This window comes from Dasypus novemcinctus, chromosome 9 (assembly GCF_030445035.2).
Source record: "Dasypus novemcinctus isolate mDasNov1 chromosome 9, mDasNov1.1.hap2, whole genome shotgun sequence".
NCBI lineage: Eukaryota > Metazoa > Chordata > Mammalia > Cingulata > Dasypodidae > Dasypus > Dasypus novemcinctus.
The window spans coordinates 53071393-53096471 of NC_080681.1; the positions used below are offsets into that span (position 1 = coordinate 53071393).

Here is a 25079-nt window from a genome sequence, read left to right on the forward strand (position 1 = left end):
CTCAACTGGTAGAGTATCTGCCTACCACATGGGAGGTCCAGGGTTAAAACCCCGGGCCTCCTGACCCATGTGGCAAGCTGGCCCACATGCAATGCTGATGTGCGCAAGGAGTGCTGTGCCATGCAGAGTGTCCTCCATGCAGGGTATTTTTAGGAGGACTAGGAAAAGTTTTCTCCCCTTCCTCTAAACCACTTCTTAAAATCTTAGAGTTCCTTTTTATGAGGAAAACTTCCCTGTAAAGGGTGTGAGAGTAAGGTTTAGCACTGGCTTCACATTTGCCATTCAATCATTTATGTGTCAAGCACTTTACAAACATTAATTCATTTAATTTTCACAAGATCCTATGACAAATGCCTTCACAGCTTCACTCCATAGAATGTTTCCTTTACAAACTTCTCCATGGTTTCAGAAACATGTTTTTTTTCCCCCCCTAAGAACACTTCCGTATGCAGCTCTCTGGGGTGGGTCATACTTTTGTCCTCCATTTATCATAAATTCCAGGAAGTCTTCTTTGAGGCAAATGCCATCTGGAAGTCACTCCCTATCTTTTATTTTTACTATAATTTACAGACATCTCAGTTACTCTCTTGTGTCCATCAAAACTTTTAAACTTCTTGCTCACAATATTCCCATCAAACTTAAAACTTACTATTTATTATTCTAGGCATCTTCATCTATGTATAGACCACTCATCTCTTCCTTACTCTACTTCATTCAATGGGTCTCTCTTGCCAAATAGATCAAATTCAACTTCTCTATCTTTTTTTTTTAAAGATTTATTTATTTAATTCCCCCCCCCCCCCTCCCTCCCTCCCTCCCCTGGTTGTCTGTTCTTGGTGTCTATTTGCTGCGTCTTGTTTCTTTGTCTGCTTTTGTTTCTTTGTCCGCTTCTGTTGTCGTCAGCGGCACGGGAAGTGTGGGTGGCGCCATTCCTGGGCAGGCTGCACTTTCTTTTCACGCTGGGCGGCTTTCCTTACGGGCGCACTCCTTGCGTGTGGGGGCTCCCCCACGCGGGGGACACCCTTGCGTGGCACGGCACTCCTTGCGCGCATCAGCACTGCGCATGGCCAGCTCCACACGGGTCAAGGAGGCCCGGGGTTTGAACCGCGGACCTCCCATATGGTAGACGGACGCCCTAACCACTGGGCCAAAGTCCGTTTCCCTCAACTTCTCTATCTTATACTCAGTACTTCTAACTTAACTCTCCAACATGAACATAATCAGTACGTGGTGCCAACAGTCATGTCAGCCAGAGCTGTCCTTTTCACAATCCAGCCAACAACCCATGTGCGTTCTAGCCCGGTGCTTTGCTTACGTGGTTCCTAGCACATAGACTGTCATACTCCTCTCTTATTCATATTCATTTAAAACCCTATTCCAGTTCTGCTTCCTTTTTCTTGACAGTTCCATTCCAGAAACTTACATATCACTATTATTACATTTGTCTGAGCCAGACAACTGGCACTTATTAGGAACTGTTTATTCAGAATAGGTCCTAATAGTCTGTACAGTTTACTTTAACACTTTTAGGAATACACAGTCCTATTTTCTATGGTTCCTATGTTTGTAAGACTATTCTTAGTAGATAACAGACTTCTTGTGAGCAAGTTAATGTTCTACACATCCACCCTGTGCCAAAAACATGGCAGACAGTCAATGAATACTTAGAGTTGGCTATGACATAATACCTTAGGGAATCTCATTTGTCTCTGTCAGTGAGATGGTGAGTTTTATTTTGTTATTATCATCATCATTAATGAATTATTTTATCTTTTGTTGATTCTGGGAAAGAACATGTGATCAAGATTACTCTGCACGTTTCTTCCACTGAATGAATTTCATTCCACATAAATGTGTTTTTCTCGGTTCAGATAGTATGATGTTTTTGCATTATTGAGGTCTCAGGGCCTACATTGAGAAATTACAAAATCATTGGTGATAATACAAGAAAAATTATATACTATATTTCTATATAAATTTTAGGATTTCTCTGAGTATTATCTTTAAATTTTTGTTTTGTTTTAGTAGCAGCTAACCAAGTAAAAGCTGCATTAATACAATTTTTATATATAGGGTGTTTCCTTTTTTCTGAGCAGATTAGCAAGTCAGCGTATAGTTGCTGTGCTGCTGGCTGACACAGGTTAGAGAAATGCGCTTTCCTTGAGATACTCACTTCTGTCAATTTTAGTGCAATGTGATATCTGTGCTAGTTTCTAGGCAACAAAATCTTGAACAGAAAAAAAACTGTCTCCATAATCAATACACTTGGTCTTTGGCAACTGGAATCTTTTCATCCCAGTAAGTAATTTGAAAATTTGTGTTACCTTTTATCAAGTGATATGAATCTTAGATAGTATGTTTCTAAAACCCCCTAGCACAAACTCTACAGTGTTTATATCATGCTATTATTTCTAAAGGAAGAAATAAAAATGAAAAAAAAATGTGAAGGGAAGAGAAATCAGAATTAGAAGGACATTTATTGTGCCAATTGCATACCTTTATTATAACACTTATTAAAATGTCATCATTAGATTGTGATTTTTTTGAGGGTGGGACTATGCTTTACTTCATGCTGAAACCAGTATGGTACATAGTATGTATTCAATTAATTGTTGTTGAATTTATCCCTATATTTTTTTGTAATAGGCTAATATATAATGAAACTTTAATAATTTAGACTGAAAAGTGAATGCTTAATCAATGTTGGACTCACAGACCAAGAATTGTGTATTAATAGATTTGTAAATAACAATGAATATGTATATAAATTTTATTCCTAACAAAATGCTTTCCAAATCTACTGAATTTTTGAACAAATGTAAGACATACATTCTAGTTGCCCAGAATATTTCACATGCACCATGTACATTATACATGTTTATGGGCTTAATCCTGTAGCTGGAAATGCCTTGAAGGGTGGTTATTTTGATTTCAGTTGTTGTGGAAATATTTAAGCCTTCTAAATATGATCAAAATTTTTTTCTCTTCCCATTTAAAAAACTCCTAAGAGTTGATATTCTGCTTATCTTGCCTCTTTCTGTTACCCAGATAACACCATGATCTCTGTGAAAATTCCTCTGACAGAATAACAGGTGAACTTTCTAGATATGAGACATTTGGGAACTGGGTGCTGTATCACAGGGCAATACAAAAGGCAAAACTATTGGATAGAAAACACGTAAAATTAAGCTGTAGGTCATCATTTCTTTCCCTTCACCATTTTTTTCTCTTTCCTTTCTCTCCCGATTTTCACTTAATTCTGCTTGCTGTCCCCAAAGATAAAGAAACTAATGTGTCACTTAAATATCTACATCGTCCCAGTGGCACTCATACTATATCATATACATGTTTCTCATTTTGAACTGTCTTTTCATTGCTTGGCATATTAAGATGAGTTTTAGGAGAATTTATAGAGAAATGTATTCATATAGCATCTTTTTTAGGAAATAAAACTAGTTCAGATCCTGACTCACCCTCTTTCCCTAGTCATCTTCCAGTTAGGGGTGGCCTTATGATGCAATTTTGGCCAATGATAAATAAGCAGAAGCCTGCTTGGTGGGAACCCTGGGAACGCTAACAGTTTCAGCCAGTATGACCCTTTAGCCTGCTTTTCCTTCATTACCCCCTTCCCCCTAATCTTCCTGCCTGGAGTCCTGATGTGATACCTGAAGGTGCAACAGCTATCATGTAACTATAGGGCAATAAGCATGCTATGTATGGTGGGGCAGAGGGAGAAAGCCTTTCTGTCCTTGTCCATACTGCTTAAAAGGTAAAACAAACCTGAAATACCTAGTTGCAGATCTTTTTGTTTTGTTTTGTTTTTTAGGGGAAAAAACACTATTTAAACAAGTCACAATTGTTTTGTCACAGTTAAACACATTTCTAACCCTGTGTCTTCATTTTCCTTATCTATAACTTGGGCATATTAATACTACCTAATTTCATAGTGTTAGTGTGAGGGTGAAATGAAATGAAGCTTGGCAAAGTGCCTGATTCAGAGTAAACAGTAAGTTTAGCCAATATCATTATTCCAAGTTGAATATTTTCTTCATTATATTTAATGCTAACAGGTCATATGCTACTTAGCCCTGTTACTAATATACCCTTCTCTTATCTTCCCATATTTCTTTAGTATTTTTAATATAACTTTACCATAAAATTGACATACAATAAACTGCACATATTTAAAACAATCAGTTTAAGCTTTGTCATATGTACATCTGTGAAACCATTACCACAATAAAGACAATGAACATATCTATCACCCTCCAGTGACTTCCCCATTCCCCTTCATAATCCTTCTCTTCTATTATTCCCCACCCCCCTTCTCCCCAGGCCACACCCATCTGCTTTCTATCACTATAGATTAGTTTGCATTTTCTAGAGTTTTATATAAATGGAATCGCATAGTATGTCATTTTTTTTTGGTCTGGTTTCTTTCACTCAACATAATTATTTTAAGATCTTCCCATGTTGTTGTGTGTTCAATCGTTCACTTCTTTTTATTGTTGACTAGTATTCTGTTGTGTGTGAATGTATAACTATTCATTTATTCACATGTTCATGGAGTATTTTTAGTATTTTTTTTATTTTACTGTATTAAGCTTCTTTCTTCCATAACGCTTTGCTCATAACACTAGGGAACCATTCTCATAGTATTTTTTTTTAATTTTAAAATTTTTTTATTGAAGTATATCATTCATACAGAACACACATAAAAAAGTGTATAGTCAAGATTGCAAATTTACAAAATAAACATACATAACATCACACAGGGGTCTCATACATCACCCCTCCACCAACTCTTTGCATTGATGTGAAACATTTGTTACAAACTATGCAAGAGCATTGTAAAGATATTACTACCAACTATATTCCTTATTTTACTATGAGAATGGGATTGTGACCATTCTCACAGTATTTTAAAGTTGTTTTCACATAGCCTCCATTAGACTGTGTGCTTATCCTTCAAGGTTCGGAAAATTTGTCCTATTCATCCTTGCTCTTCCAGCCCCTAGTGGAAGCCATCAGTCACAGTGGTGTGGCTTCAAACTGGCACTCCATGTAAACAGCCCTATTAAGTGAGGCAAAAACTTTCACTTCTGTCATTTCTCTATCACCACCATTTCACTCAAGTCAGAAACTTTGAGCGATGTTTATTTGCTGTTGTTTATAAAAATTGGTTTTGTTTTGTTATAATTTACATGTAATATAATGTACAGGTCAGTGGCTTTTGAAAAATGCACACCCATGTATAACCACCAACCTGATTAAGATATAAAACATTTCTATCTCTCCAAAAAGTTCACCCTTGCACCTTTGAAGTATCAGTCTCCTGAACTAATCCTTTTCCTTGGGCAACCACTGATGTGATTTCTTCTATCAATATGAAGTGGTTTTACCTGATTTAAACTCTAATATAAATAAAATCATTCAGTATGTGCTCTTTTGTGTCTGGTTTCTTTCACTCAGAATAATATCTGCAAGATTCGATCATGTTGTTGTATGAATTTGTCTTTTTAAATGGGGTTTTTAGTCTATTTCATTTAATGTAATTACTGAAATGTTTGGGTTTAAGTGTATTATCTTGCCATATTTCTCTTTGGTGTTTTGCTCCTCTGTTGCTCTTTTCCTGCCTTATTTTAGGTTACTTGAATATATTTTATGCCTATTACATTTTATTTCCTCTCTTGGCTTTGTAGTTATACCCTTTATTATTATTATCTTGTAGTGGTTTCTCTAGGGCTTACAAACTGCATTCTTAACTTAGCAGGGTCTATTTAGAGTTAATATTCTACCGCTTCATATTTCCTACTTCCTCTTCTCACTTCATGTTTCACAAATATAACAACAATAAGCAGTATAATTTCATTTACTTCATCCCACAAATTCATTTTCTGTTTAAAATAAATCACTCAAATGATGCTCCATTTTTTCAGATACTAAATTTAAAGTCCCACATAACTTATAAAATTCATTATGTTTTAGGCTTTGTCCACATCTCTAACCTCCTCTCCTGCCACTTCTTCAACTCCAGGCATACTGATTTTCTTAGAATTCTCCAACTACATCTTGCTGTTTCAAACATCTCTGCCATATATACTCTCCCTTCTGCTTGAAATACTCCCCACCTGCTTTCCCATCTGATACTTCTATTCATTTTAAGAAATTTTGTGAGAACTCTATATATCTTGAAACTATTCCTGACCTCTCTCCCTCCAGGCAGAAATAGTCACACTCTATGCTGTTCTACTTCAATGTCTTATATAAACTTGTATCAGATGTTTCTTGTGCACCACTTCACATTTTCTAGGCCACATATTTTATTCCAGTTGTGAGTGTAGTGACCACTACTGTGAAGATGCTGTCCAACTTCCTGCTTTCTTCCCCTGGGTGGTTAACAGCTTATCCTATAAGACTGAATATCCAGCCTTCCATGTGGGTGAAGTAAACTCAATAACGAATCTTCTGTTAGCTCTCCTTTCTTCCCTATTTTGATCTTCCCTTCCCTAATTTTTGCCCTCTGAGTCACAAGCCTCTTTCTTAGGTTCTGCATTTTGGGGTCCCTAGGCTAAGACAGTACTTGTGTTATTATCTGTGTGACACTATATTGCAATTATTTAAATGCCTGCCACTAATCCCAGATCAGTGATTTTTCAATCATCTTAAACAGTACTATCTTATATGAAACCCAGAAATATAAAACTTGTAAAAGTAGAATAATTCTGATTGAAATGCTGGTGGAGACAGAGGCTTTGAAAAACAATAAAAAATATTGTATTTAAGTAAGCCACAAACTTCTTGAGTCAAATGTGTCTTATTAAACTTTGAGGCTCCAGCACCTAGAATAGTAGCTGACCCCCAAGAGGTAATCAATGGATGTTTATTGTGCTAAACCGAGGGATATAATTTCGTTTAGCCTGTGGTAATCATGGATAAAAGAGGAAACAAAATCAGTCTCAGAAATATATTTCCCCACTTTTTCTGAAGTATAGGTTTATTAGAAGAGGCAATAAAACTTTTCTGCAACCTCAAGTTTTTGCAATCTTGACTTGGTATGCTAATTTTCAAACTATTGTCCTGGTTTCTGTTATATACCAGCAGTAATAGATGGAAATGGAATTAAAAAAACCAACACCATACATTCATTAAACTGTTCATTAACAAAGCTTAAGGGGATGGGAAAATTAACATTTATGATTGTTTCATAGTAACAAATTTGGATTGGGTGAGATAGAAAGCTAATGATAATTTCTAGAAAGTAAATAAGCCACTACAAAGTCAATGAGCTGAGAAACATGATCATTATTGAAGTGTGCCATCAGTGTTAAAAAGTGATGAAACTCCAGCATGACAGATTTGTCAAATTAGTTATTGTGAGCAAGTTTTATTTAAAGGTGAGTGTATTAGTCAGCCAAAGGAGTGCTGATGCAAAGTACCAGAAATCTGTTGGTTTTTATAAAGGGCATTTATTTGAAGTAAAAGCTTACAGCTACAAGGCCCTGAAGAGTCCAACTCAAGGTTGATTTCTCACCCAAAGTCAGTTGCCACATGTTGAAGCAAGACGGCGCGACTGGTCTCTCCTTCCTTAGCTGCTCACCTGCTCTGTTCTCTTCACTTGCAAACTATCAGGCAAATGGCTCATCTCTTCCCAGGGCCTCAGGATCAAAGTCCTCTTCTTTGTCTATGGAGCTCTTTTCTTACATATCTTCTTCTGTCTCCTTGATTGAGTGTCCATTTATATAGCCTGCCAAGGGGGCAGGGACTCAACCCTGAGTTGCCCTAATGACAGTTGAATCAAAGTCCTAATCTTAATTTAATCAAGTAAACATAAACCTTTGATTTAATATGATCAAAGGGTATCACACCCAGAGGAACAGACCAATTTAAAAACATAATAAATATATATATTTTCAATCCATAAATAATCTCAAACTGCCACAGTGGGGAAAAAAACAAATTAAAAAAAAAAAAAAACCCAGCCAGGAAATTTATGTCTTATAATTTTTTAAATGGTATATGTTTTTTGTATGAATAAAGCATTTTGTTTCTCTATCTTTCTATCTAGACTATTTATCATCTATCTATCTATCATCTATCTCTCTATGTTAATGAAGGAGAAGACAGGTGATTTGAATTTGAGGGTTTTATGGAAAAATTATGAAACTGCAAAAAGTGTGAGGCCTTATTCTGTTTTATATTAATCCCACATACTAAAGTATATTTATATGGTATGTACTAAAGTATATTTACATGTGTTTGTATTTACTCTAGAAATTTGGTTCAAATGAAAAAAATATATCATTAGTAAAAATTAAATAATACTTAATCCAAATATTTCTAAAGTAATATTTAAATGGGGTGGAGAATTAGACTCACCTCTTATTCTGCTATTGGACCAAATATCACTGGTGAGGTTCTTCCCCTTACTGTCTGTGACAGTTTGAATTTTGTGAATGCCCACAAAAAGATTGGATTTGAATGAATCCATTCCTGTCAGTATAAGACCCTTTTATTGCATAGATTAAGTTTAGGGACCTTGATTAGGTTACTTGATTAGATTCCTTTTGATCCTACTATCAATGAGGGGTGGCCTAGGTTGGGTCTCTGCCCTGTTACTGGAGTCTTATATAAATGGAGACAAAGTGAAAGATGACACAGAAATGGAACTTTGCCTTTTTGACCTGGCCATGTGAGAGAAAGGACTCAAGGATCCCTAGCAGCCAAAGCTGAGGCATGGAGTTCCAAGAGAATGAGACCACGGAGCAGCCCAAGGCTGAAGAGATGAGCCATACCTGATTTCCCACAGCTGATCTCCTGGAGATGGTGAGCCCTGAAGGGAAGGAAGGGACCTCAGCAGAGATCAGCTGCCATCTTGCTTCACCATGTGGCAGGAGACCAGATGCTGACTTTGATGGGAAAGCATCTCTGATGGTGCCTTGATTTGGAAATTTTTGTAGACTTGAAACTATAAGCTTTTACCACTAATAAATTTCCTATTATAAAAGAAAATTCGTTTCTGTATTTTGCACTTGTAGCCTTTGGTAAATTAAGACACTACCTCAGGATGTGAGTCATCTGCTATGAGAAGGAAAAGGAATGCTAGGATAAAGAAAAATAACAAACATCAGCCGAATCAATGCTAAAAATTCCCATCTTTTAAAAGTGAACAATATTTTGCAGATAAAATAAACAAGAATCTTCTTATATACTGCTATAGAAAAAGGATTTTAGTCTGTTCCATAAAAACTCACAACTATTTTGTGATAGTAAAATTCTTAGACCTCCGTGTGAGGTTTATTGGAAAGGACAATGAAAATTGGGTTCAAACTGAAATTTTTCCCTTTTGCTTTTGGTTTTCTGATGATTAAGTTGTGATCCTTGTCATTTGTGTTAATAAGGTCAGTCAACAATGTTATTTTTTCTCACTGCAAACTGATTCCCCCTTCCACACACACACACACACACACTTGATCATCACAGTGGTTTTGGGATTGGCATATAGAAAACCTAAATGAAGGCTTGTTCTCAACCCTTAGTCAATGAATTTTGTAGAAGTCATTTTTCTTGGAAGAAATTTAAACTTTTATGTATAGTAGTTTAGTGACTGCTTTCCATTATTTTATTGTAAAAATTGGGCTAATTTATGGGAGATTTGTGAACAAAATATAGTCTTAAAACACATCTATCCAATCGTTCAACATAAATTTATTGAACACATACTTTATGCTAAATGTTAAGAATTTAGTAATGAATATGGGTTATAAGTATTAAGAGGTGGAAAGTATATTGAAAGAGTATAAGATTGATTTGTAAGCCATAGTCATTGACTGATGTGACACAGACATGTAGAAAAGTAACCTGACTTACCCAAGGTCACAGAGCCTGAGTACTTCCTTAGCAAATAATACATAAAGTTATTCTGAGATACTTTTAGTTGTATTAATCCAATCTCTGACCATTCCTGCATGATAAACTAGAAAGAAAGATAATTGCAAAAAGTAGTTTCACAAATGAGACAACACTAAAAAGGAAACTGTTTGGAGTTGGGAGTTTTAGGGGTAAATTGAGATAGAGTGGGGAAAAAAGGTTCATTTCAGTTCATCTGGAATGTTTTCAAACTTGGAATTGCCCCCCTGTTGAATTGCATTGATTTAAAAAATGAAAAATAAACTAATGTTTATTGAGAGCCTACTATGTGCTAGTACTTTATTATATACTAACTCATTTAACATTCATAACAATTCAGTGAAGTATAGTACTGTTTAATCTGAATGGCTTTTTCTAGCCTGGTGTCACAGTGTATGTGTCATTCTTTGGTGGATCATCATCGTCAGGGGTCTGGTACACAGTTTACAGGTTCAGAAACCGGACTACTAGGCAGTCACACAGGGGTTAATAGGTTCAGGCAAATTGATTCCTTCTTGCCAAACTTACAAGAGACTGATTATAGACTAGAACATCAAATTACAAGTCTCTATGAGGAAATTAACTGCCAAGTAGACTAGAATATTCATGTCAGCTTGTCAGCACATTTTATTCCCTATGGGAAAGAAAGCTTGGGAAATAAAATTAAGGTCAGAAGGACCCTAAGGAAGTAGAAAATTAGGAGTTGGATGCTTTTAATGAAGAATATTGCCTTGCACTTACTGGAGTGCAAAGTGCCCTTTTCCACCACAGGAAGTATTAACAAGCTACGGAATCTGAATACTGTTTTCAGCCAGTCAGGTCCATCTCTGTCAAAATATCTCAGATCAGTGTGGATTCATTAGCTGTAGCAAGACAGAGCAGATTGGGAAGGACTAGATTTTGTTCAAAACCAGCCCTCTGGGATGGTCCAAGCCATCTGCAGGTGTTAGAAGAAGGAAGAGGCAGCATATGGAATAAGTATAGTAATCATGACACCAATTATAACAATAACTGAGGATTTATTATATGGTAGGAGCTATACTAAGAACTTTACGTCAATTACATAATTTCTTTCTCATGATGACCATCTCAGATAGGTAGTGTTAATATTTCTATTTTATAGATGAGAAAACTGAAGTTTAGAAAAGTTAAAAGTAATGCGCTAGAAAGTATAAATTTCTTAACATCGGATAATCCAGATTGGGTCTTGGGCATTGCAAGGTAAATATGTCTGTGGCAGTGTGAGATTATTTATGAATTCCAGAAAGGGATATTGGGTTATGTTTGTAAATTGGTCTGTTCTTCTGGGTATATTAGACTGTATTAAATTCAGAGGTTTCACTTTTGCTTGATTAAATTAAGATTAGGGCTTTGATTTGGCCAAGTCAATAGGACATTTAGTCCTCACCCCCTTGGTGGGTGGACACTCACACAGAGATGAAGAACACAGAGGAAAAAGACAGCTACATAGATTTCAGAGGCCCTGGGAAGAGAGATGAGCTTGATAGCCTACAACAGAAGCTGAACCTAGGGAAGAAGCTATATCTGAGGAGAGAGAGAAGTCCTCCAGCCTCCAACTGAGATCACAAGAAGCTAGGATCATGGAGCCTTAGGAGGGAGAGGAAGGCTGAACAATCACAGACACTGGCAGCCATCTTGCTCCAACACATGGCAACAGACTTCTGTGAGGGAAGTAACTTACTCTTTTATGGCCCTGTGACTGTGAGCTTCTACCCCAAATAAATAACCTTTATAAAAGCCAACAGAGTTCTGGTACTTTGCATCAGCACTCCTTTGGTTGACTAATACATATGTCTAAAATTGAATTCTTGATTTCTTCTGTAGACCTGTTCCTCCTCCAGTGAGAAGCCTCTGAGTAATCCTAGATTTCCTCTCTCTATATTTCTCATTCTCTTCTTCAGTTCCTGGCATCAGTAACACTGTAAAATTTACCTTCAAAATACACAGTGGGCCTTTTCTATTTTCTCAATCTCTACTGTGACCATCCTAATCCAGTTATGGACTAGCTTCCTGCAGTAGCTAGCCCCTCTCCCCTTCAGTGCAAGCTGCTGTTCACACAGTAGCCAGAGAGGTCTTTTAAAAAAGTAAATGAATCCCATGTTTAAAATCCTTCAATGGTATCTCATTACAATGATAATAAAGTCTGAATCCTTTCCCATGGCCCACAAGGATTTGCATAATCTGCCTCCACTTTTTTCATTTTTGCATCTTTCCTTTTTTTCACTGCATTCCTGCCTCTGTTTAGTTCCTCCAACTCTCCAAGACTTTTCCCCATGTTAGGATGTTTGTACCTGCTGTTTCCTGATCTGGAATACTCTTTCCAGCACCTCACCTGGCTATTTCATTTTCATCCTTCAAATCTCAACTTCTAATAATTACCTTCTCCAAGACATTTTCCCTAACTAGAAAATAACCCTGTTATTCTCTATTTCCTTCCTAATGTTTTTCTCATTTTGTAATGGCATGATTATTTCTTTGTGAACCCATTTATTGTCTGTTGTACTTATAAGACTATGAGTTCCTTAAGATCAGGAATTAAAGTATGCCTCATTTTGTTGCCAGATTTTATCTAGGTTCTTGACTGTGCTGCAGAAATGAATTTCAAGAGCATGTTGGGTGAGTTAGGCCAGTAATTTTTTCAGGTATGGAGGGAAGAGAAATGGGAGAAAATAACAGACCATGGGTTCAAAGTGAAGAGTGAGGGGCTAAAAAGTGAAAACGCAGGCAGATTTTACAAACTACAGTTTTTCATTATAGGTTGTAAACCTCCAGGTTTTACTTGCATGGTGACCATGGCAGGAGAAAAACAGCAAGAGCAGGGCACAGAAAGCAGGAACAGGCACATGGACTGGCACCAGGATAGGTACTGGGACAGGAACCAGGACAGGCAAAGGCAAAAGTGGAGGTTCAAAGGCGAGAGAGCGAGTTCAGGCCTTGAGCCTACTTTTTGAACTGTTAATTATTCCACCCCTTTGCTAGTGGCATAGGAGGAGTCTCAGCTGTTTACTGTTTTGATTGATTACCCCACCCATCAATCCCCCATGAGGTCCCAATTTATAAAGTCCTTGGGGAATATCCAGGGCTTCTCCTGGCTTCCAGAGGAAATCTTGTTCTGAATGGCAGAATTTTGGGGAGGGTTTTCCAGCAGCCATCTTGGGGTTTCTGATGTCCCCATGGACTCTCTGCCAGGTTCCAGGTCCATCTATTGATTCCCGATCTTACTAGCTGGCTTCATTCCCCGCTTAGAGAGCTTACACCTTTATTCTTAAAGGGGTGCTGAAGGACTATGATCATTCTTCTGTAGCTACTTCCTGCTGGTTTGGGGCAGTAGGCCCTACCTGACAAGGTGTAAAACCCTCCTGCTATTCTATCTCTGGTGGAGAAAGATGGGTCTGGCATGTTGGGTGAAGCTGGATGAAGTCTCCATATGGCTAACAAGGTGTTGCTTCTGGAAGAAATAGACTCGATTAGAATTTTGAGAATATATGGTTCATTGTCCATGATTGATTCTGGTTGTTTCTCATTGGTAAACCATCTTCCCAGATGAAAGAATCTTTGTTAACCCCTTTCAGTTAGAGTGAGACTTCTTGACTTGGCTACTGGACTTGGAAAAACAGCATATTTTGGGGTCTGTTACCTTTAATATACTGAATAATACTGAATAGAGACAAAGCCTCTTAAATAAAGAATTTGAATAATATTTAGTCACAAAATTGCCTAAATTATTGTTCAGTATAGTGGTTGTGAAATAGTAAACATAGGCATTTAAAAATCATAAAATTTCAGAAAGTTAATATCCAAAGTATTTTTTTTTCACTAAAAGTAATACATCAATCCCTTCTTTGAGGATTTCATTTTAACTCTTATCTGAACACAAGCTAGAACTACAGGAACAGAAGGAAACTGTTTCTTAAACTACGGGATTAGACTAAGTTTTCCTTATACTTCACTGTCTGATGAAAAAAACATAAAAACAAGAATTTGTCTGCACAAAACTAGAGATACGTTAACAATATTCCTAGGTAAAAGGGAGACATTTACCAAGAATGATTAGGTAGTGTTAGAATGAGACATGGCAAACCTTTAATTATAATTAGAAGTTTGAAGTCAGACTTAGAAATTTCAAACTAAGTTTTATGAAATAGAAAAGTGGTTAACTGCAGCAATATAAATGTCAGCTCCAGGCTTCTCAACATATAACATCTGAAATGTGAAAAATGTAAGATTAAAGAAAAATATGATGCTTAAAAATAGATTTAAAATATCTTTCTTAAGTCTTCAATTTAGACATATTTCTAAGAAATAAAAATACAAATTTTAAGAACTTTCAGAAAAAATGAGTGGTAAAATCAACTCATAAATATAGAAGGAATAATGGAAAATGGCCACCATTTTGTAAACAATATGGAAATAATTGATTCAGAAGTATAGTAAATGGATACTAAAAGTTTGTAGAGAAACAGGATACTTACATGTTATGAAAATATCTCTCCAGAAGTTACTTATTAATTACAAAGGAAAAAGTGATAAGTTTACCATGGGAAAATCTGACAGACAAGATCTTACTGAATGATCAAAGTTAATATCACCTGTTGTAATAAACTGAGATGTGACATTTTATGCAATGCATTAAGAAAAGTAGCATAATATGAATCTCATAATGTGGCAACATCAGACACACAAATTGAGGGACATTCTTCAAAATAACTTGTCTGGTACTTCTCAAAAATTTCAATGTCATGAAAAATAAAGGGTGATGAATTGTGTCAGATTAAAGAGACTTTAGAAGATATGCCAACTACATATAATGTCTGATGCTCAAAGAAAAAAAAAATTCCACAAAGGACATTATTAGGCTAATGGGAGGCAAATGAATATAGACTATATTTGGATAACAGTACCGTATAAACTTCTGAATTTGATAACTGCACTGTAGTTATATGAGAGAATGTCTTTGTTCTTAAGAAATATATACTGAAGTATTTAAGGGCAAAGGGGCATGATATTTGTAAATAAATTTGCAATTTGGAAAAAATTCAGAAAGTTCAGAAAAAATACTTTGTGCACACACTTTCACCATGCATGTTTCTGGTTGAAGGATGTTGAAGGAGATATAACAGTTCTTTGTTCTATGCTTATAACTCTTCTGTAAATTTGAAATTATTTCAACATAAAAAGTTACAGAAAAAACAAGTAATTATTAATCACCTGCTCAAGGAAAGGTGTTATCTTCTGCCTGAGGCACACATCACCAGTTAGAGAGCATTTGACAGTGCCAAATGAAACTGTGGAGCCCGTGAGACAGAACTGATGACAGAGTTGGTAGATACATTTGCAGTGTTACTTATCAGTATGATTTAGAAAACAAGGTAGAGTTTCTTTCAACTCTTTGACAATGTTTTTACCTTACATGGATAATTCAGTTCCTTCTACAAACTTCAGTGGAGCTCCTACTATATGCCAGAAACTTTGCTGAACACTGGGAATACAGCGATGACTAAGTTTTCTGTTCTCAAGTTACTTTTAATTGGAGAGGGAAGATAACTATGAAAAACAAATTATAAAATACCTGCATGATTCAACAATAAAAGTAAACCTAGAAAAAAATTTAGGGGAGAGCACAACAGTTAAGACTGTGATGAGGTACAGAGTGGTGGAAGGGAATGATATTGAGGCATAGAACTTTTCCAGTATGGTGAGAGTGGAGGGATGGAGGGAGAAACTGTTCCAGGCCAAGGGAGAAGTAAGGGCAAAGGCAGGAGATAAGAGATAGCTTGGAGTGTTTGGGATTTTTAAGCAATTTGGTACTGCTGAATTGTAAAGTTATTTTCTGATTTTCAGTTTGTAGCAGCAACGAAAAAAGAAAGACATTAAAATAGTATAATATCATTAATACTAGAACCTACAATGCAAATTGCTCCTTTGATAATGTTTTTATTTTGTATGAAATGGCATCTCATTATAAGTGGGAATCCCCATTTGATGTTTGTACCCATTGCAGTTTTTGTCAAATTTGAATAATATATGAATCCTTTTTTTTAAAAAAAGATTTATTTATTTATTTAATTTCCCCCCCTCCCCTGGTTGTCTGTTCTTGGTGTCTATCTGCTGCGTCTTGTTTCTTTGTCCGCTTCTGTTGTCGTCAGGCACGGGAAGTGTGGGCGGCGCCATTCCTGGGCAGGCTGCTCTTTCTTTTCGCGCTGGGCGGCTTTCCTCACGGGCGCACTCCTTGTGCGTGGGGCTCCCCCACGCGGGGGACACCCTTGCATGGCAAGGCACTCCTTGGCGCATCAGCGCTGCACATGGCCAGCTCCACACGGGTCAAGGAGGCCCGGGGTTTGAACCGCCGACCCCCCATGTGGTAGACGGACGCCCTAACCACTGGGCCAAAGTCCGTTTTCCTGAATCCTTTTTTAAGGAAAAAAATTCCCATAATTTCCAAGTACCACATCTTCAGATGCTTAGGTGTTGTTGGATTCCAGTTTGAGAAACCCTGAGTTAGGTAATGAGAATCTTATTTTATGAAAATGTCTTTCAATTACAAAGTATCACTACAAAATAGATATTTTGATTTTAATTGATAAAATTGTTTTGGATTATCAAAATTAAAAAAAATGTAATCAAAAGCAAACATCAAACATTAAAAAATATTTTCAGTCTTTGTATCAAAGGCTTAATGTACTTAATATATAAATGTTACATAAATTTGTAAGTAATAAACTCAGACACCAATTCATATATAGGCAAAGGGCCTGCATAAACAATTTATAAAAGATGAGATTAAATGGCCAATAAACACTTAAAATGTTCACCTTCAAAAAAACCAAAAAAACAAAAAACAATTTAAAATGAGATGCCATTTTCTTGACCTTTCAAATAGAAGTTTTATAAAATTATAATAATCAGAATTGATGAGGGTTTTTAACAATAGAAAAAAATTGCAAACAATCTAAATACCTAACATATGGAAATAGATAAAACATGCATTGACATAGCAGGACATTTCTTGAACATTAAAATGATGTTTTTGAAGAATTTTAAATAAAAGAAATGCTTAAGGTAACCTGTTAAATGAAAAAAGCAGAGTATAAAAGCTGTAATTTCAACCACATTAAAATGTATATATAAATTTTTATAATTATTCTATGGTAATGAAAGTTGTTAACAGAAGAAGAAGCTGGGTGAAGGGCATATGGGAACTGTCTGTACTATTTTTGCAACTTTTCTGTAAGTTGAAAATTAAGCATACACTGGAAAAGGACTAGAAGAAAATATACCAAAATGTTAGCGGTGGTTGCCTCTATGTGGTAAATAATAAGTAGTTTCTTTATTTTAAAAAAAATTTTTTTTTTACAATGAGTGTTCTATAGTCATTAAAAAATCCCTCTTCCCAAAGGAAAAGCAGAAAAAATGCTAAACTGAAAATGAAAATTCCATCTGCCATAATGAATCTGTTGATCATTGTGACAGCAAAACATAAAAACATAAATGTGAGTGCTGAACAAAGGGGTCATGTGGTTAGAGGATAAGATAGAGCCACCAACTGCTTAGGGATGTAGTTTACAGGTGGAATGTGAAGTGTGAGAGTAGGATGAAAAAAAAAAAAGAACCAATAGATTTGGAGGGTGTGGCATTTAGAAACTTTATTTTAGAAAAAGTGGAAACAGGTTTCTTCTCAAGAGTATGTGTTAGAGGAGAATTAGGCTAATTCTCTGGATTTTAGGTGGTGGGCACTTGGAGTGTAAATCATAGGAGATTTGGGAATATTCCTGAAAAGTTGGGTTTTAATATGTTAAAATTATTTGCTTTAGATAACCATATTCATGCTTGTTTTTATCACAGACTTCTTTCTAAGCAACTCAACTTTGCAGTGATTTCAGGCCATCTGAAGATACAGCCTCTTATCTTAATGAGTGACAAAGGTAATTAGTTCCTGAAATCAAGTCCCTCTTGATCTGGACTTTTGTTTAAAATATTCTTATTTGTTCAATATTAAATAAGAATAAATAGGAAAAATGAATATAAACTATGGAATCATTAGGAGCTACACATAAAAACTGCAGAATGTTAGACATTGTGATTCTCAGTCGTTTCCTATCTGAAGACCCCTAAGACACATGACATCCTCCCTTTTGGAGCACCCTAGAGCAGTGATTCTTGGGCAGGTGTGAGCAGCTGGGGCTGTGTGATTGTGAAAGCATGGTCCCATGAACACTCAAATCAATTCTGCAACTGCCCCGTTTCTCCTGCATCCCTCCCCTACATTAAGAGTCATTGGTATAGAATTTCTTAGAATAAAATTTTAACCTTTTATTTTGGAAGATTATTATTTTCAGCTGCATTTCTCATATTGGATAGAGCTGGAGCTTGCTCCTTAAAGTAACCACATGGTTTTAGAAGTTGTTCTTTCGAAGGGAACAGCAGGTTCCACTTCAAACTTTGTCCCTGATTCAAGCTATTTAATTTGTATTTGCTTGGAATTCACTACACTTGCTTAGTAGTTTCCTCATTATTTATATTCTATCTTCATCATTATATTTTAAACCCTTTGAAGGCACAGACCAAGTCTTCTCCATCTTTTTATCTGCTTCAGGCTTAAACTTTTGATAAAATGTTTATTGAAAATAAATACCATTTTCATGAAGGACTATCTACCCCATACTGTAAAAAAGTAAAATGTGACATAAATGCAAATTAAAATGGAAGATATAAAATTAATATTTTAATAAGATTAAAGGGTTATTAAAAATAGGCTCTGTTTAACAAGGATCTGTCTAACAAGACTCTTAAAGGAGGGTCTAAGAATCTGTCTAAATCTACAGATGCTCCTGAAGGCTGCAAATACATTGTACTATGCGGGCAGTCACTGACAGGAACACCTGGTCTTATGAATGTGTTATAGGAGACTCTGTGTCCAGAACCTCTGCCCTCTGAGTGTAGAAATTACTTTTGTTCTTCTAGTATAAAAAAACAGGAAATGACTGACTAAAAGGACATTTTCTCTCATGCCAGTATACATTGTTAATAATGTACTGCTACCTAAGGAAGACTACTTTAGTTTTTTAATCCTGTTTGCTCATCTGTAAAAGAGAATAGCAATAATTACCTCCTAGGTCTGAAGTAAAGATTAAATTGGCATAGTGCTCAATGAATAGTACATATATGCTCAATAAATGGTGATTTTTATTATCATTCACAAATTGAAATTCAGAGGTGTGTTACAAACGGTGGTTAAGTGTATCGAAATAGAATTACTAGTGCCATATTATTCTTCAACTACATCGTGGTTTAGATTAGTTTATGTGAGAGGGAAGGATTGCTACCATGTCTAAGCTTTATGGGAAATACTTTCTAAAAACTGTACAACTGACATGATGCTGGAGGTTTAGAAAATCATAATACACTCATGACTTAATTGTTAGCTAGACCTTTCCCACATTGCTCATTTAATATTTATCGGCTATTAGATCTAGAGACATCACAACTCTCACCATCTGAAAGAAACCATTTCTTTCACAGTAGCATCCAGTTTTTTTTTACTTCTACTAATTAATGCTTATGCTGGCCTCCATTTAATGTCAAGTAGCTTGCAGGCCTTTGACCTTAAGTTAATGAATGCTTTCTCTAAAGCATTTAGAAGTCAGACTCTTGGGCTTGAGTCACTACTCAACTTACTCTGTAAGATATTCATTTTCTTATTTTTTAATCCCTTTTTCTTTTTATGGTTTTTGCATATGCAGTTAATGAAAAAGTTAAGTTGATTAGCAATCTATAGCAAAACCTAAGGAAAATAACATAGATCTTAGCAAAATTTTATTCATTCAAAGGGCAACAACTATATACTTAGAGTAGAACAGAGATGCTAGCACCACCAGAAACCCATTTAGTAAACATAAAACTACCTGCAAAGCTGTGATCCATATTATAATTTGAGAACCACATCAAGAACGGTGACCAGGAGTTATTTACACAGAATTGAAAGATGGACAGAATAAAAACCATAAGCAAAAATCTACATGCATGATCACTGTGGTTTTCATTATATAAAGGTAAGGTATAAGAAAAGTTTTGGCATGTGGAAAAGGTTATGTGACAGGAGGAGAAGTTAGAGATAAAATTTAGGAATCTCATGTCTTGTCAGATTGATACATAATAGTAGCAATGTGACTGTGTTCTCTTAAATTTGTAGTAGATACAGCAGGAGAGAGGCAGGGAGAGGGATGGCTGCTATTCCGTGGGGAAGGTTCTTTGAAACAGACCCAGAGAGCCCTAATGAGTCTGCTGCTAGTGCTGTATTTTGTTAAGTTTCCTTGGCTCCTGTGCCTGGAAATATGACTTGCCCCTGACCAGGGTGGGGCTTGTGGATAATGTATGGCTGTGAGCACAAGAAAGAGGAATGCAAAAGCCAAAACCAAACTGGGACTTGGGCAAATGAGTAGCACCAAAATTTACATCAGCGAGGATAATAAATTTGATCTAAAAATTGCTTTGGATTTTATTTTCCAAGTTTGTGTGTTAGTAACAGGTATTTAAGTAGGATTCCAAGCTGACAGTTTTTCCAGACTTTATTAAATGAGAATGCCCCTATTCACTCATTAATCATGTCTGCAATTGAAAGGAAGTCTTTATAGTGTTTCTTAAAACACACTGGGATTTATTTGTATTGAATCTTAATTCTGCTAAATGCCAGTGAATGCTATGCCTTATCTTCACTTTCTGCTAGGGAATTGCTTAAAATGTAATGTTTCTTTTTATATTTAGTAATTATAATAAGTTTGTATTTTCAGAAATCAAGAAGCATATTTTCTCTCTTTCTCTCTTGCTTATCATCTCTAGCTCTAGCTCTATCATCTCTATTTTTATCTCTATCTACTTCTATTTATATTGGCCAGTGATCATAGTCTCAAAAATACTGATATTTTAGAAAATGGAAATTGACATGTTTGGATGGTGTTAATGATAAGATGAAAAAGTCTTGGTAATGGATGGTGGTGATGGTAGCATAAATTGTGAATGTAATCAATATCACAGAAGTATTCTTTTTTTTTTTAAGATTTATTTTATTTCTCTCCCCTTCCCTGCCCCCACCCCCAGTTGTCTGCTCTCTGTGTCCATTCACTGTGTGTTCTTCTGTGTCCACTTGTATTCTTGTCAGTGGCACCAGGAATCTGTGTCTTTTTGTTGCGTCATCTTGCTGCATCAGCACTCTGTGTGTGCAGCAACACTCCTGGACAAGCTGCACTTTTTTGTGCTGGGTGGCTCTCCTTACAGGGCACACTCCTTGCGTATGGGGCTCCCCTATGCAGGGGGACACCCCTGCATGACACAGCACTCCTTGCGCACATCAGCGCTGCGTGTGGGCCAGCTCATCACACAGGTCAGGAGGCCCTGGTCCTCCCATGTGGTAGGCGGACGTTCTATCTGTTGAAACAAATCCACTTCCCAATACCACTGAAGTATACACTTAAAATGGTTAAATTGGGAAATTTTGTTTTAAATTTATGTTGGCCCAGTAAGTTTTTAAAAATTAAACTCTACATGCATAATTAAAAATAATGACTGCAATAAATGAAGGCAAAGACAATAACACTTTCTTCTGCCCTAAGACAAGCATAGCTGATCAAGACCAATCTGCTATTCTTGAATTTTCTATTTTACTTCTGTAGTTGGCTTCACTCCTGTAGCACACACACTGACATTGGAATACTACAGAGAAGATTAGCATCACCCCTGTGCATAGATGACTCACAAATTTGTAAAGCTGCCACAAATTTGTAAAGTTGCCATATTTTTGCATAGTTAATTACTTCTTTCTTTGGATTCCTATGGCACATTGTGTATACATTGGCAGTCATTTTACTATATTATAAGAATCTGTTAACTTCTCTGTCCTTCTTATGAAGTAGAATTCCTTAGGGGAAGAAACTATTCTTCTTTGAATCCTTAGTGGCTAATATACTGCCTGACTTCTTAAAAGCACCTAAAAATGTTTAATGAATAAGTAAAAGAATGAATAAAATTTTGATGGTCTATGTGTAAGAAACAAGCAGCAATTCTTTGTACACATCATATTAGCCTAAGAATTGATTCTGAAACAGTTAATCCTTTTCTTCTTTTACTACCTTGTTATCCTGATGGCAGAAATCCTATTTTAGTGTGATGCCCACATGGCCACCTCCTGTTGATAACTAATGGGTACAAGTCAGTTTGATGATGGACAGATGGACAGGCCTGCTGTTGTCCTTGGTCATAAGACTGTTGTTATTGCCTGCTCTCTTAGATACATCAAACAGGCCTTCCTTACTCTCTTCTTTTTGCAGGACTTTACATGTTTACTTCTGACATGGTATAGATTGCTACAGTTGCAATGTTGGAGATAATAAGCAGGCTCAGCACGATAGATAAGCAGAATTTTTTTTTGAGGTGCCAGGGGTTGAACCTGGGACCTTGTATGTGGGGAGCTGGCACTCAACCACTGAGCCACATCGGCTTCCCTGAAGTGTTTTTTTTCATTTTGTTTTTGCTTGTTATTTGTTTCTTTTGTGTTTTCAGGAGGCACAGAGGACTGAAACCAAGACCTCCTGTGTGGGAGGCGGGCACTCAACCACTTGAACCACATCTGCTTCCAGCAGAAATATTTTGAGAAATGCATGTCATCTAACACAAAAAAGTAGATTTCATGAGAAAAAGCCCATAAAGCATTGCTGTTCAACTGGAGAATAGACCCTCTTTCTCTTCTACCATAGTGGAATTGTTTAGAAGACAAAGTTGTAACAGATTGCATTATGATACCATTTTGAATTGTTGAATTTGATGATTCCACAGAGTTATATTCATTCAAATTGCATAATAACATTTATATATAGTACTTACTTCGAATAGGCAATATAAACTATAGTTGTATAGATAAGAACGGCATGTTACAAATTTTTAAAATCATATATGACATTCAGAAAACTTTTTAAGAAAGGTATTTTCTTTAATAGAGAAAATGAAATGAGAGAAAGAAATTAATATTTATTTAGAATCTACCAGGGGCTAAGCACTTTTCTGGGGGCACTTTTCACATATTCTTTTCATGGGAGTCTCAGGACTATGCCATGAAATAACTTTTATTATCATTATTTTAAAAAGAAAATTTAGATGGCTCAGAGATATGACTTTGCACATGGTCACGAAACTAATAAGGGACAAAACTGTGACTCAAAATTAAGTGTTTCTGACTCTCAAATTTATTCTCTACACTGTGTTGGATTAGGCAGCATATAGTCAGTTCACAAGGAATTGGGGTTTTTATCATGCAATGATATTTTTTAAAGGATTTTCAGTAATTGTGAGCAGATGCCAACTAAAAAATTTATGCTTAATGAGTTGGTGCATTTATTCCAGGTGCATAAATGTTAACTGAAAAAAAATGATTCAGTGATGTGCTAAAGGGGAAGCAATCTCTGAATTTTTAGAAAGACTAGGCCGAAAGACTGAGTGTGCCAGTGTTACACAAGCTATTATTCAGGAATTACTGTTCAATATTCTAGAAGTCAAGGTTTGTCCTAGCCACCCTGTTTATCTAAAGTGTATATGCATGATGGTGTCTCTTAGTTTCATTTTCTTTTTTTTGTCCCAATTCATGAAATACCAGTGGTCCCTGGATTGACTAATGGGGCTGAATCAATACAGCCTTCTGGGGCTCTGTATGCAGGCATCAATTTAGGGCAAGTTTTTTCTTAAACCCTTTGGGATTTTTCCTATGTATATCCAGAGCCTAGGAGAACCCTAGAACTAACTACCTTTTTGCCTGGTCCAAGGGCTGCACATGCCCTGACCACAGCACAAGCTAGCTGTTTCAGCAGTTCTCACTGGCCTGGTGACACGGTGTATGACTGAAGAATAGTAATTCTGTGAACTTGCTGCTTTCCTCCTCCCTCTCTCAAATATGAGTCAAGATCATGTACTTAGGGTGAAAGGACAGACTATACAACCAACTGCTGGTACCTTATAACTAAGTCACACAACACAGTTGCTAATATGGATTAATTCTATGAAATAACAAATTGCCAGTTGTCAATCCTAGTTTCCCTAGTTTCCTCTGGCAAACAGTGCCAGAGGCAATTTCTAACTGTGTTAGATGGTGGGTTTTACTTGCAAAAGCAGCTTCAATTATGGTATGCCTAAAAGTGAGAGTTAATCAAGGCAAAATTGTCAATGATCTTCATAAAATTTGATACATCTGTTTTACTCCAATGGGGTTATGAAGCTGATTATCATATTTGAACACCATGATTTGAAGAATGGCTATGGAAAAGTTATAATTCCAAACAATGGGCATGATTTCCATGGTGAGAAAATTATTTTTATTAAAATAAATGCTTTTTAAAAAAAGATTATAATAAAAAAAATCTTACTACTAAAGTAAAATAAATGCTTATTTTTCTCTCATCTCTTTCATAGTCCTTTAAATATGCAAATTTTACTATCATTTAAATATAATTATGCTGTTTAAAATGTTTTAACATAGTTAAAGGGAAAAGTCACCTTAAAAAATTACACAGTAGTATAATTTATTTCAGGACTGGATTTGAGCCCAAATCCCATTAATGAAAACCATTTTCTTTTTCTAGGACAGTGAAATAAAAATAATCTGTTTTGTCTATTTTCAGTCATGACATATTTTGTAGGCTTAGGTAAATAAATCAAACTGAAAAATAACACACTAGCCAACCCTGTCTGTTACTTGACTTGAAGCTGTCACTTTTCATTTCAACGTTATATTCATGAGCATTAAAATTAAAGTTCTCTGTCAGAGGTTTATTTCTTTTGTTTTAATAGCTTTATAATGGAAACTTAAATACTGAATTCCAGAAATAGATTGGAAGAGGCAGTAGGCTATAATGAAGAGACCCCTGGATGAGGAATCAGGAGGCTGGTTTCTGATCTTGGTTCTGCCACCATGTATGTGCCTGTACAAACAAATTTAAATTTCTAGATTTCCTCTGACTTTAGAACCAAGATAATTAGACTAGATTAGGATGACAAATAGGAGTCCTCTTGCCTGCCAGCTGGGGTCAATTGGTACTCTACCTAGAGCACTGCATTGGAAATGATGATGAAGCCTCTTATAAACCCTATCAGAAGGAGGACTAGAGGCAAGA

General features: G+C 36.1%; 1 protein-coding gene and 1 non-coding gene across 8 annotated transcripts in view; both read left to right on the forward strand.

Annotated features, from left to right (window-relative positions):
• SLC44A5 (solute carrier family 44 member 5) overlaps nucleotides 1-25079 on the forward strand; it is a 398293-nt gene that overhangs the window by 49554 nt on the left and 323660 nt on the right. The window contains exon 2 of one of the 7 annotated variants that reach the window (XM_058303354.2): nucleotides 17773-17852. The exons of the other annotated variants lie outside the window; for them this stretch is intronic. Within the exon in view, the coding sequence (XP_058159337.1) occupies nucleotides 17840-17852 (13 nt within the window). The 5' untranslated portion in view covers nucleotides 17773-17839. The remainder of the gene's footprint in view (nucleotides 1-17772; nucleotides 17853-25079) is intronic. 7 annotated transcript variants of the gene reach the window in all.
• On the forward strand, nucleotides 21600-21706 carry LOC111761749 (U6 spliceosomal RNA). The gene has a single exon (XR_002795018.1). It is a non-coding gene; the product is annotated as a U6 spliceosomal RNA (small nuclear RNA).